This window comes from Poecilia latipinna, unplaced genomic scaffold, assembly GCF_001443285.1.
Source record: "Poecilia latipinna isolate Pla-1442-1.1 unplaced genomic scaffold, P_latipinna-1.0 Scaffold296, whole genome shotgun sequence".
NCBI lineage: Eukaryota > Metazoa > Chordata > Actinopteri > Cyprinodontiformes > Poeciliidae > Poecilia > Poecilia latipinna.
Window position 1 is genome coordinate 252,211 of NW_015112912.1, and position 12,414 is coordinate 264,624.

At 36.6% G+C, this 12,414-nt stretch overlaps 2 protein-coding genes across 3 annotated transcripts; one reads left to right on the forward strand and one right to left on the reverse strand.

Annotated features, from left to right (window-relative positions):
• Positions 1-94: 94 nt before the first annotated feature.
• Positions 95-6,153, reverse strand: mns1 (meiosis-specific nuclear structural 1). Of its 2 annotated transcripts, none has more exons than XM_015034352.1 (10): positions 5,966-6,153; positions 5,659-5,849; positions 3,937-4,064; positions 3,743-3,845; positions 2,946-3,175; positions 2,114-2,330; positions 1,915-2,022; positions 1,581-1,838; positions 1,328-1,453; positions 95-908 (listed from the first exon to the last, which is right to left on the reverse strand). In XM_015034352.1, the coding sequence occupies exons 1-10, from the start codon at positions 5,967-5,969 to the stop codon at positions 813-815; spliced, it is 1,461 nt and encodes a 486-aa protein (XP_014889838.1). In that variant the 5' UTR covers positions 5,970-6,153; the 3' UTR covers positions 95-812. The 2 variants fall into 2 exon arrangements, with proteins under 2 accessions (XP_014889838.1, XP_014889837.1); XM_015034351.1 differs by having other exon boundaries at positions 5,659-5,853; positions 5,967-6,152.
• Positions 6,154-6,605: 452 nt separating this feature from the next.
• pcna (proliferating cell nuclear antigen) lies at positions 6,606-10,222 on the forward strand. The gene is made up of 6 exons (XM_015034353.1): positions 6,606-7,065; positions 7,887-7,984; positions 8,121-8,188; positions 8,758-8,952; positions 9,055-9,178; positions 9,812-10,222. The coding sequence occupies exons 1-6, from the start codon at positions 6,845-6,847 to the stop codon at positions 9,886-9,888; spliced, it is 783 nt and encodes a 260-aa protein (XP_014889839.1). The 5' UTR covers positions 6,606-6,844; the 3' UTR covers positions 9,889-10,222.
• The last annotated feature ends 2,192 nt before the right edge of the window (positions 10,223-12,414 follow it).

Sequence of the window (12,414 nt, forward strand, 5' to 3'; positions counted from 1 at the left end):
ATCACACGTATAGATCTAAAAAAATATATAGAATATATAATTAAAATTACAGATATTTATATTTTTATGGAACAAAAAGTGGAGAAATTGAGAAATTTCCAGTTTTTTTATTTATCAATAACTGAAATTAATAAATTAAAATTCTCAATCTTTCTCTAAATGCTGTGATAAATGTCCAACCTGACTAACACACAGTGCCTTGTAAATGTATTCATGCTCCATGTCACAACTACAAACTTTAATGTTTTGTGAATAAACTCAAAGTGGAGCAGAAATGTGAAGTCAAAAATAATTCATAAGATAAATGGTTTTAGAGTTAAATCTTCAATTCCCCTCAAATAAAATCCACTGCAAGCATGTCGAGCTGCAAAACCAAACGCAGAGGATAAAACTGGTACAAACTTGCCATCAAAGACTTGACTTAGTACAGTAAATACAAAAATTCACAATTATTTTACAAACCAAAACTTCATGCAAACTGATGAAAAGATTATCTACTTTCTGAAAACAAAATTAGGGTTTGAAGAAACAACTCCATGTTATCAACTAGTAAAGGTTAACGTTAGTTCAACTGTGTGGAAAAAAATCTGTAGTTTGAAAATGTGATGACGCTTGAAAACAAAAGATCTATAAATGTTCAGTAAGTTCCTAAATCAAACTGAAATTAAAGAATGCTGCAAGCACATTTTAATAAGTAAGCTTCTAAACAATTTGAACAAACGTGTTTTATGCAGAGAAATAAAAAAAAACAATCTAACACATTCACAGGAGCCTCAAACTGCCCCCGGGTGGCCAACCGAAGGAGAAACTTCTCAGTCTGTCATCAAGGGCTCTTCAGTCTGACGAGTTTCAAAATTCTTCCTGAAGTCTTCGTCGAAGTGTTCAAGGTCATCTTTACGGAGAAAGTCCTATGAACAGACACAGCCACAGTTTACTGATGTTTTAATACACACACACTTTAAATAACATCTGTGATGATGGGGTGTTAAAGCCAATGAAGAGAGAGAAAAAGTAAATGTGCAAGAAAAAAAATTCAAAAATTTTGATATCAATCAGAAATGTCTAAAAAGTCAAAAAAAATGTAACTTGAAACTCCAAAATTTGGGAGCTCAGAAATGTCTTTATATTTCTGCAAAGAATTTCTCGGAATGTAAAACAATTTTTTTTTTTTTTTGACTTTTGGAGCTCAAAATTTTCTTGTTTTTGTTCTAGAACATTTCTGATATTCATCTCAGAATTTCAGTATTTGGGTGGAAATTTACTCCTCTTATAGCTTCTATAATGTCTCTTATAAGTTGTTGTAAATGTCAGATTCTCTCATACAGACCTTGGGAAAGTTTCCAATGAGTTTTAGTGCATGCTGCTTCAGGAGCTTCAGTCTTTCTTCTTCTATGATCCGTTTAATCGCCGCCTCTTCTCGCTGCTCAGCTGCTCTGGCTCTAGCTTCCAGTTCCTGGTGAGATAGAAAATGGTTTTACAAATGTCTCTACTTTCTAAAATAACACAGCACATACTGTTCTTCAGTCAGGCCAGCAGGAAGGGGCTTGTTATTGATGTAACTGACGGGTTGTGGTCCGTACCTCTTCAGCCTCTCGCTGTCGTCGTTTCTCCTCTATCAGCCTCTCCACCTCGTGTCTGTGCTCCACCTGCTTCATGCGCCGCTTCCGGGCGTTCATCTGCTCGATCCGATCGTCCTCTGCGAACTTGGCCATCATGGCTTCCCTGAAGACCTGGTCCTCCTCTTTCTGACGCTGCTTCTGCTTCTCTCTCAAGGCCCTGTGCTCCTGTATGCTCTGCTGCATCATCAGCTTCTGCCTGATCCTCTTTTCCATCTCTTCCTAACAGAGCGGATTAATAATATATTTAACACGACAGCTGAGATCATGAAGCGTTTGTTTTCTGCTCGATTCTTACAATGTCTTTCTTTCTCTCTGCCTCCTCTTGTTGCTCCAAGTATAACTCCAGACGGATGCTTTCGAAGTCGTCACGCTGCTTCTGGTCCTTTTCCATCTTCTCACACAGCTGGAGATCAGACGGGAACAGCAGGTAAAGGCGTTTTCCATAAATTAATGGACATTATTAATATCAACAGGTGGAAAAGCTTTTTTGTAACCATTTTCTGGATCTGTTGCTTTGCTTCTTCCCGTTCTTTCATTTGAGTCTTTCTGGACTCTTCCGCATCCTGCTGCTGCTTTAAAAACTCCATGATGCGTCTGTTTTCCGCCTCGATCTTCTCCTGCTCCAGGAGCTTCCACCTTGCCTGCTCCCGTTTGAACTCCTCAATTTGCTGCATGGTGGCTTGGACCTTCTCCATCTTTAGCTGTCTCTCCCTTTGTCGGAAACATTTCATCTCAAGTCAAAAACATTTCATAGAAACACTGTAACAAAATGCTTCACATGAATACTTAACCAGGTCTTGGATAAATATTAATTTATTAAAGTGGACCTATTATAGTTCCTTGAACTGGTTAGGTCTATGAGTATAAAAAAAATCAAGATCTTCTGAGATTAAAGTCAGAACTGTGAGAAAAATCAAATATTACAAATTATTTACACAATTTTTTTCTCAGACAATCCAATTCAGCTGCTGAATTGACCACGCCCCCACTCAAAGAAAATGGCTTCAAACAGATACCCAATTATACAAACATCTTTTCTGAATGGTAATTAAGAAAAAAAAAGCAGCCATTTATATAAAGCAGTAAAACCAGCTGACTAAACACTCTGGAGTTCTGCTGGGGTTGCTAGGTAACAGGGCTGGACTCTGCTGGGGTTGCTAGGTAACGGTGCAGTGTTACTCAGTAATCGGGAGGTTTTTGAAACGTCTCATTTTCCAGACACTAAGACACATTCACTTATCGCTAAAATAAAAATGGCTGTTTTTAGAAGCAGTTGAGACCCAAATACAAGAATGGAAATGTGCAGAGTGAATTTTGCAGACTCACCTCTGCTCCTCTTCGTATATCTTCCTGATGATCTCGTCCACCATGAGCTTCTCCTTGAGGAACCGCTCGTAGGCCTCCTGTCTCTTGATCTCCCTCTCCATGACCTGCGCATCCAGCTCTTTCTTGTGCTGAGCCATCTCCTGTTGGTGTTTCTCCTCCTGCTTCAGGAGCTCAGCGGCTGCTTCTTCACGTTCTCTCTTCATTGTGTCGGCCAACTCTGCCTGAACCAGCTATCATAGAAAACACATGACTTAACAGTAAGCTCCGGTATTGGTCAGTACAGATTAAGGAAGATTTTTCTTCAGTGAGATGTCGTGCAAAGACAAAATAAAATAATTTTCACTTGGGCTGGACAATAAATCAATAACAGTACATATTGTGATAGAAAATACGTTCAATAATTTCACAGAACTCCGATCCAGAACCGCACAGCATTCTGGGAGACTTAGGCAGAGGAAAGGCTTTAGCTGCTCAACCTCTCATGGCCTCACTGTTTGGTTTCGTAGCAACAACTTGCTGAGTAACTTGCGCAGCAGCAGTTTAAGTTGTTGCCACCATTCCTCATAACTACTTAAAAACAAAAAACAGAGGAAAAACTGTGACAGTACTTCAGATATTTAAAGCAGCAAACTAATCAATAATTATAAATATTGGCTGATATGAAACTCTTATATTGTGATATGTTTTTCAGCCGTATTGTCCAGGCCTAACTTTAACTGAGAGTATTTAAAGAATCTCAGCGTTCACGAGACAGAAGACGTCTGAAATCTGACTGAACTATCGAAGGCGGCACCCACAGCGTTCTGACGCCTCATCGCTTCCCGCTCAGCCAGCTGAGCACCTCTCTCCTTGCTCACATACGCAGCCAGCAGCTTGGACTCCAGCTCCCTGATCTCCAGGCTAAACATTAAAGGAGGAAAATAAATGTTACTGTAATTAATAACTCTGGTTACACATGAGACCAAGTGTGGAAGTAATAAAGAGAGCGCACCTGTTTGCTCTAACCTGCTGCCTCATTTTCTCATCTTTTTGCTTCTCGTGGGCGATGCGGGCCAACTCTTTAGATATTCTCTCCTCCTGTTCCCGCTGTTTTTCCCTGTTTATTCTTTCCTCCTCGGCCTAGAGGGTCAGCAATTATTTAATCAGCAATTATCTGCATTAGGGAGAGCAAAGGTAATGCAAAACTGTTTTTAAAGCAATACGTGGATTCCCATCTCAAAAGATTGTTTTATTTTGTTACCCTGTATCTGAATATTATGAAATTTTGCATATAAAATTGTTTGTGAAAATTGTGAAGCAGTCAGTTCAGTATATGAATATTTTATGATTTATGTTGGTTGGGTGATTCATCAAGTTTTATCAAAAGTTTTGTTTTTTGAAGACCTAATTTTTGGAAAATCTGGATTATTATTTTTTTTTTACCTTTGCTTTCAAAGTGATGTTAGCACACCCACAGCAGCCATCTTTGTTTTACCGCTTCAATTTCTTTTACAAATAAAACCATAATGAAGCCGTAATATTAGGATGATGAAGTAGTAATTTTATGCAAACTTCACTACATAAGATAACAAGCTTTTTCTCATTAAAACTTTTTTTTTTTCTCATTATTTTAAGACGTTCTTCTGGCAAAATTGTGTCTTTAATCAGTTAATATTATAATTATATTCCCCCTAGTTAAACAAAAATTCTTAATACTCACAGAAGGGATGACTGAAATAAAAGATACCTTTTGAAAATATTTTCCATCATTTGTGACATTTTTTATAAAAGAAAGTGAAAAGAAATCTGAATTTGCTGGTTAAAGACAATATTTAATACAACTACAAATTTCCAGTCTTGTTTCATAAACATTTACCTTTGTTTGCTCACCTGTGAAGCTTGTTTTACTGAAAGAAAATAGGACTTTATGTCAGAAATGTTTAGATTTATTTAAATATTATAACATTTGTTGAGTTCATAGGCATTTTCATCAACTACAATTTTATATATTTTTGTCAATCCTGAGTTTTACCCCAAAGTGGCTTGCAGAAAATCTTTTCCATGTTTTCATCATGTTTAGATTTTAGAATAAAACAGAAGGATGTTAACTGTCAGAACTTTTTATGTGTCCAGTGGATTTTAGACACACAGCCAAAAACAAAAACACAGCAGTCCTTTCTATGCAGCTGTAAATAAGCCACCCTGTTATCCCGGGGATGCATTTGTTTCTATGCATCCTCCATCCATCAATCTGTCAGCTTCCTGTCTGCTTAACAGCTGGTCATACAGTTTTATTTCATAACAAGCTTTTTATTATCTTGCACAGATCATTTTAGCTTATCCTTAAAGTAATCAAAAGCTGACTTTAAAAAAACTCATGCAAGTAGACAAAATGTATTTATTTTATTCAATTATTTGACTTGCCTTTGAGAGTTGTTGTTTTTTAAATGTAGTTGTGGTTTCTTTGTGCGCAATGGCAATACAATTAATTCTGATTCAAAAATAAATCTGGAAGCAAATTACAATTTTAATGTACACTTCTGTCAGTTGCTTAGCAAAATGTGTTGTCACGCTGCGCATTCGTTACATGTGACTCAATCAATTTAAAAACTGTTTCATCGTTTATAAAATACTTTATAAAAACTTTTATATTTTTATTTTTATTTTTGGCGACTATATTCAAGTTAGATCATCGAAACATGGCTGAACTTTAGGAAGACCAGATGACTCCAACCTTGATTAGACCGTCCTCTATCTGCCGCTCCTTGAGCTCCTGTCGCATTTGCCGCATGTGTCTCCTCCTGTCGACGGTCTCCTCCACAGCCATACCGGCCTTCAGCCCCTTTTCCCGGTATAGTCGCTTGATCTCTTCTCTCCTGATATTTTCCAGATGCAGGATATGGTGGTGCCTCGTCATCCAGTTACGACTCTGTTTTAATAAAACGAAAAACGAAAAGACAGACGCCAAAGCATTTACAACAAACATTAAAATAATCAACAAAGCCCGCGCTCAGGTTAAATGATCTGACTACAAAAAGTTACCATGTTTGCAGTTTTTTCTATGTCCCAGGTCTCCTAACTTCTTTTCCACTTGACTACACAAAACCCGTAATTAAAACGAGTTTTATCTGTGAACTTGCTGTGAACTTTCCGAAGTTAAGCTAGTTGCATTCCTTCTTTTGGCTGTTTAGCGTTTTGTTGTCCAGGAAACGGGCGAATTCTTTCCTAACCCAATGAGAGTGAGCATAGACAATAACGTCAGTTCCGGTGTAATAAAATCCAAATTAAATTAATTTTCTTAACATCTTCTCATAAAAATGTTTTATTAAAATGTTTTAAGTATTAATTTAAATATATTTAAATCAATTCATGAGTTTAGTGTTCCTAACACTCGCAGTTGTAGAGTATGCAGAAATGTTACTCAAGATTAGCATTATTTCATAATTAATATTATTGAAATAAAAGTGAAAAGGTATGGTGTGGCAAAGCTATTCCTAAATGTTATTTATTACAAAAATTTTACTCGTATAAATGAAATTGAGCAAACGCAAGAAGTTATTACTGACTTCTTGCTTCCAGTTAAATGTATTAGGTGCCCTCTCCAATATGGCTGAAATCTGTTTGCATTCTTTAGCGGTTGGGCGGTACGTACGACGCACGGAAATGACGTAGTATGAGAATTATAAAACTCCTGTTAGCGCGCGCTTACAGCTCAAACTTCTCAACCTGCTGTCGGAGTTACCTGTGCTGAGTCAGAGTCAGCGAGCAACACAAAGACTTTACAGCCAGAGGAGTTTTCTTTCCCTCCCGCTTAGTTATAGCTCTACGCTGCTGCTTCTGTCTCCACGGAGTGACGCTTTCAGGCGGAAAATTACGTTTTTCTCTTCGGTCTACGCAGACGTAAATACTCCACAGCAAACATGTTCGAGGCTCGCTTGGTCCAGGGCTCCATCCTGAAGAAGGTTCTGGAGGCGCTGAAAGATCTGATCACAGAGGCCTGCTGGGATGTCAGCTCGTCCGGCATCTCCCTCCAGAGCATGGACTCGTCTCACGTCTCCCTGGTGCAGCTCACCCTGCGGCATGATGGCTTCGACTCTTACCGCTGCGACAGAAACTTGGCGATGGGGGTCAACCTCAGCAGGTGAGGCCAACTTTATTAACACGTTTTAATATTAAACATTGATATTACTTTGTTGTCTTGATAACTTACCATTTGTGTTGATATAATTAGGTACTTTTGTATATAAAGTTGCACAACGAAGTGACAAATAAGTGAGACTTTGTTTCTACCAATAACTCTGAAACATCGCTACATCTTGGCAATAACCGTTTCTTTTTCTTTCTTTTGGAATATATTTAATTGCGCAGTGTTAATTTCACAAAGACGGAAGCCATCTTGGTGGATTTGCCCGGGCATGTTTCCCTGCTGCACTCATAAAAATCACATTTTCAAGCATTTTGTGTTGGTTATTTATTCAAGACAAATCTTGAATTTTGCGTCAAAAACACGTTTTAGATGCAGTTATTGATCATGCAAAGCACTCTCTGTTGAGCGCGAAATTGTTTGCCGAGTGGGTTGGCGGGAATTGTTAAACCCGGGAATTTGTACTTCCGCTTACGTCACTATCGCGTATAACTCAATTCCGTCACTTTCTTCTGGTCTTTTGGAGTTAAAAATACAGCGATAAACAAGTTATTCTAAATATTTTTATTCACATATAACCATTTATAGTAATGGCTGAATCATAACAAGACACATTTTACGAAATAATGCAGCTTAATAAATAAATAAAATATATAGCAGTTTGTTTCTTGTATGTGAAAATTGATTTACAGGAATGTTATTACTTCCAACTTTAATTGTTGCTCTTGTCAACGGATTTTAACTTTGTTCTGATCTTGTAGTTTTAACCCGTTTTGGTTTGTACCATCCTAAACTATACTGTCTCATCTTTCTTTTAGTATGTCAAAGATCCTGAAGTGTGCAGGAAACGAGGACATCATCACCCTCAGAGCAGAAGATAACGCAGACACACTCGCTCTCGTGTTCGAAACCCTCAGTAAGTGTTTAATGGTATATAAAGTTGGGCAATTGTAGTAATTACCTTGCTTTTTTGTCCTCTTAGTCATCAAAAAAGAAAATAAAGACCATGTCAAAGTTAATTAGGATGTTGTTGCCTCTTTTAATCTTTGCAGATCAGGAGAAAGTCTCAGATTATGAAATGAAACTGATGGACTTGGATGTTGAGCAGCTCGGTATTCCAGTAAGTAACTAATATACTGATTAATACTGGAATTAGGACTCAAACGATTTAAATAATCAACTGATTGACTGCATTAACTTGAATATTTTGACTAAAACATGGCCATTAACTGGAAAAAGAAACGTATTCAGAGCATTAAGTGAAACATGTGCAAAAAATATTTATATTTTCCATTCAATATGAAAAAGAAACCACATTTGTCTATAAATATAGTTTAGCCAGAACTCCTTAAGTGGCATTGCTTTACCCAGTTCAAATTTATTAAAAGAATGCTTTAGTAAATCTTATTGCCTAAACTGTTGTAGTTTAGGCAATAAAATATTTATTAAATTATTTATGTGCATCTTTTAATGCATTTTTAATATTGTATTTAAAAAAGTGGTTGGATAAAAAAATCTTTATTTTATTTTTATTTATTTTTTTTAGACTAATCGATTGCTAAAATAATTAGTTGCAGACCTAATTGGAATTTTTTGCACACTTTATTGCATATTTAAATGCGTCAACATTTGTTTAAAGGGTTTATTCTCAATAAAAATAATTTTAATTTCCTGACGTTCCCCCCACAGGAGCAGGAGTACAGCTGTGTGGTGAAGATGCCCTCTGGAGAGTTTGCCCGTATCTGCCGCGACCTTTCCCAGATCGGCGACGCCGTCATGATTTCCTGCGCGAAGGACGGCGTGAAGTTCTCTGCCTCCGGAGAGCTGGGTACCGGAAACGTCAAGCTGTCCCAGACCAGCAATGTGGACAAGGAGGACGAGGCTGTGAGTGTCGACGAATACATGGCTTATTCAGATCAGTTTGGTTTAGTTTGGTGGAGTGTATTCAATCTAATTTATTCTCTTTCTTTTATTATTATTATCAAGGTCACAATTGAGATGAATGAGCCGGTCCAGCTGATCTTTGCCCTGAATTACCTGAACTTCTTCACAAAGGCCACGCCGCTGTCAAAAACTGTCACCCTCAGTATGTCTGCTGACATTCCCCTCGGTAAGTCAATCAATCAATCAGCTTTATCTATAATTTTATATAGATTGGTTACAGTGATGAGTCGGCTTTCTTTCCAGACAAACTTTACATTGAGGCACAATAAATGTAACATGATTCAAAATGGCCTGATGCTAAATACTTAATACTTAAAATATTAAAACCATAAAAATAAAAAAGGTTTTTTTTATTATTGAATAGTCTTGAACTCATAAATATTTTAATTTAAAAAAAGGCACATTTTGCAGATTTTTTTTAACTACATGATCTGATTTTATAAAACATTATAAATGCATAAAACATACAAATAAATAAATTCCTTTTTTTTAATAAGAAAATGAATATTTGATTTTTTACGCAGTAACACAGCATTCCTTTAGTTTACATTTAATCATTTGTAGCGAAACATTTGTCAGCAAATAGAAACTTGCTTCTAACATGTATTTTTATATATATATATATAAAATATATAAAAATATATATTTTTTTATATATATATATATATTTTTTTAAAGTTTCTCAAATGTAATTGAGTAAATGTACCCAACTTGGCAGTTAATCACCTTTACTGTGATTAATCGCATCAGTAAGCGTTTCTTCCTTGGTTCAAATGTGACTTTCTTCCTCTCTCCTCAGTGGTCGAGTACAAGATTGCTGATATGGGACACATCAAGTACTACCTGGCCCCGAAGATCGACGAAGAGGCTTCCTAAGTCGTCTTCATCACAGTAAAAAGAGAGGAACTGAAGACTGGATGCATCCCATGTGACTGAAGGACTCTTCTGGTTTGTCGGCTTTGAAAGAAGAGCCGTCGGCTGTTTTTCTCTCTGTGAGGAAAAATTCAGCAGCTGGTCCAAGTCCTGATGTCACCCGGTTTAAATTCCAGCACTTCTGGCCTGTTCTTAAATTTTCTCTTCTGTCTTGGACGGAAAACCAAATTTCAAGTTCTTTTTTGTAGATAACACACTTGTAAATAAGTCCTGTGGTTTTCGCACTGTCGGTCACCTCCAGATGTTTTTGTATGAATAAAATCAGTCCGAAAACTGATGCCTTGTTCAAAAGATTTGATTTTAAACCCTGAAGTTTCAAATATGTCAACATTTCTACTCTGTCATAAATTATTTCCATTTGAATCTTTAATTTATATAATTGTTTGTTTTTTTTCCCCATCAGTCTGATTAGTTTATTATATACAAGTTAAATTATATACAAGTTGTAAGTTTCAGCTTCATTTGACTAAATACAATTTAGTTTTTAAACATTTTAGTCGATTAAATTTGACTAACAAACTAGTGAAATACATTTTTAGATAATTATCTTTAAATCAAAAGTAAATATTTATACCACAGTTAGAAATGCTTATCTAAAATGTTTGGATTTATTTATTGTTTTCAACTTGTTCGTCCTTCTCGACAACTAAACTTAGATTTATTTGTTGGTTACTAATAAATCCAATTTGAGGGTTTATATCAGAGCTTCAGCAAATATAAAAGCTCTCCAAAACAGCAAGTTTTATTTTTTATACATGCGCCACCTCATTATTTCCAGCTGACTGAAAATAAGCTGCATTTCTCTAAAGCAGCCACTAGATGTCACTGTTTTACCACTTTTATGTGCATTGGAAACTACATTTACCTCTGACCTTGGAGATTTCTTTTTATCTTTAAATGGAAATTATAAGCCAACTTTTTATTTTGTAATTCCAGATCCAGTTTACTACCACTCAAATGAGGTAAAGCCATTAAGTGAAACTATATAACTTTCCCAGGTTAGACAACATACCCTTTAAATAAAAATCTCAAGTCATGGTTAAACTGCACCGGGGATATTACATCAACAGAAGTATAATGAGATTAAATTTGTTTTGCTTTGATTTCACCGGCTGTATCACAGTTATTCAATCAGATAATCTGGATTTCAACATCGAGCTTGGTTTCTGAGAAATAAAATCACAAATCTGGTTATTAAACTCCGTCTCCTTAAATGCCCCGGGCCAAAACAAACGCCACCCTTACGTGGGGTTCACCTCTCCTCAGGTCAGGAGGGGACGTTTGACTTGTCTTAAATGGTTGGTCTTCATTGTGCTGGAGGGCAGGAGGTTGGATGGCTTTGGATGGACAGTTTTAATCCTCATAAACCTTTAATCCTTTGGACAGACACATCTGGCCCAAGACTGAGTCACCACTTATCGTAGATCAGTCTGAGGCGCATGACGTAACGAGCAACTGGCTGCTTTCAGCAGACAGATTTCTGAGGTTTGTTTCACTGGGATGTTCCGCTGCCGTGTGTCCATCACCTTTATCTGAAGTTAGGGACACACAGCTCCCGAAATATTTCAGTTCCTGAACTGTTTAAGTTCCTGAACTGTTTAATCTCCTGAACTCTGTTGTGGTTTTCTTTGTTAGCTAACAAAGGAAATAATGTTTTACAGGTCTTCACAAGTCAGACCAAAACATGGAATTTGACATATTAGTCACATTTCAATGATTTAAATATAATTATTGTCTTTTATTTATGTATTTATTTATATCTAATATATATATATTAAAAAAAAAATTCCCTTCTCACGTCCTCTGAGCTTGGGTCCTCTACCAGAGGCCTGGGAGCTTGAGCGAGAGAGACATCGACTCACTGATCCACACCACCAGGATCTACAGCACTGACATTGGGATGTCATTCGGACTAGAGAAGTGTGGTCGGATGGTTACAAAGATGGTTTTATTTATTTATATATATGTGGAATTCATTAATATCATTAATAAGGAAATTTATATATATATATATATGAAATTACAATAATTATAGCGGGTGGAATGGTTTTTCTATTCCAAAGCATTTTATTGTATTTGACAAATTAACCAGTCTTTTCTTCTTCCTTCCTTTATCTCTTTATATCTCTCTTTCTTTCTATTTTCTCCTTGTGCCTTCACTTCTCTGTCTTTCAATTCAGTTAAATCCAATTTTATTTTAATTTAATCCCAAATTGTTGTAGATGATGATGACTGTGGTGATGATCTCCTGTAGCTGCCAGTATTACAGAGGCTCTGAAGAAACCACTGTCTGACCTTTCTCCATCTCTTACATGTGTCCTTTCTTGTGTCCTTCCCTGATTTCCTTCCTTCCTTCTTGCTTTCCTCCCTTGTGCCCTTCCTTGTACACTTCCTTCTTTTCTTACTTAATCACTTACTTACTTACGTCCATCCTTCATCCATCTGGTTGTTTCAGGTATCATAATGTAA

Bases quoted from the DNA above. Each gene is read 5' to 3' on its own strand.
- pcna (XM_015034353.1), top strand. From the start codon at position 6,845: ATGTTCGAGGCTCGCTTGGTCCAGGGCTCCATCCTGAAGAAGGTTCTG. The intron at 8,189-8,757 runs GTAAGTAACTAA...TTCCCCCCACAG, and splicing joins TTGAGCAGCTCGGTATTCCA to GAGCAGGAGTACAGCTGTGT. The intron at 9,179-9,811 runs GTAAGTCAATCA...CTCTCTCCTCAG, and splicing joins GTCTGCTGACATTCCCCTCG to TGGTCGAGTACAAGATTGCT.
- mns1 (XM_015034351.1), bottom strand. The intron at 4,065-5,658 runs GTTGGAGTCATC...CTGACCCTCTAG, and splicing joins TAGAGGACGGTCTAATCAAG to GCCGAGGAGGAAAGAATAAA. The intron at 1,839-1,914 runs GTAAGAATCGAG...CCGCTCTGTTAG, and splicing joins CAGAGAGAAAGAAAGACATT to GAAGAGATGGAAAAGAGGAT.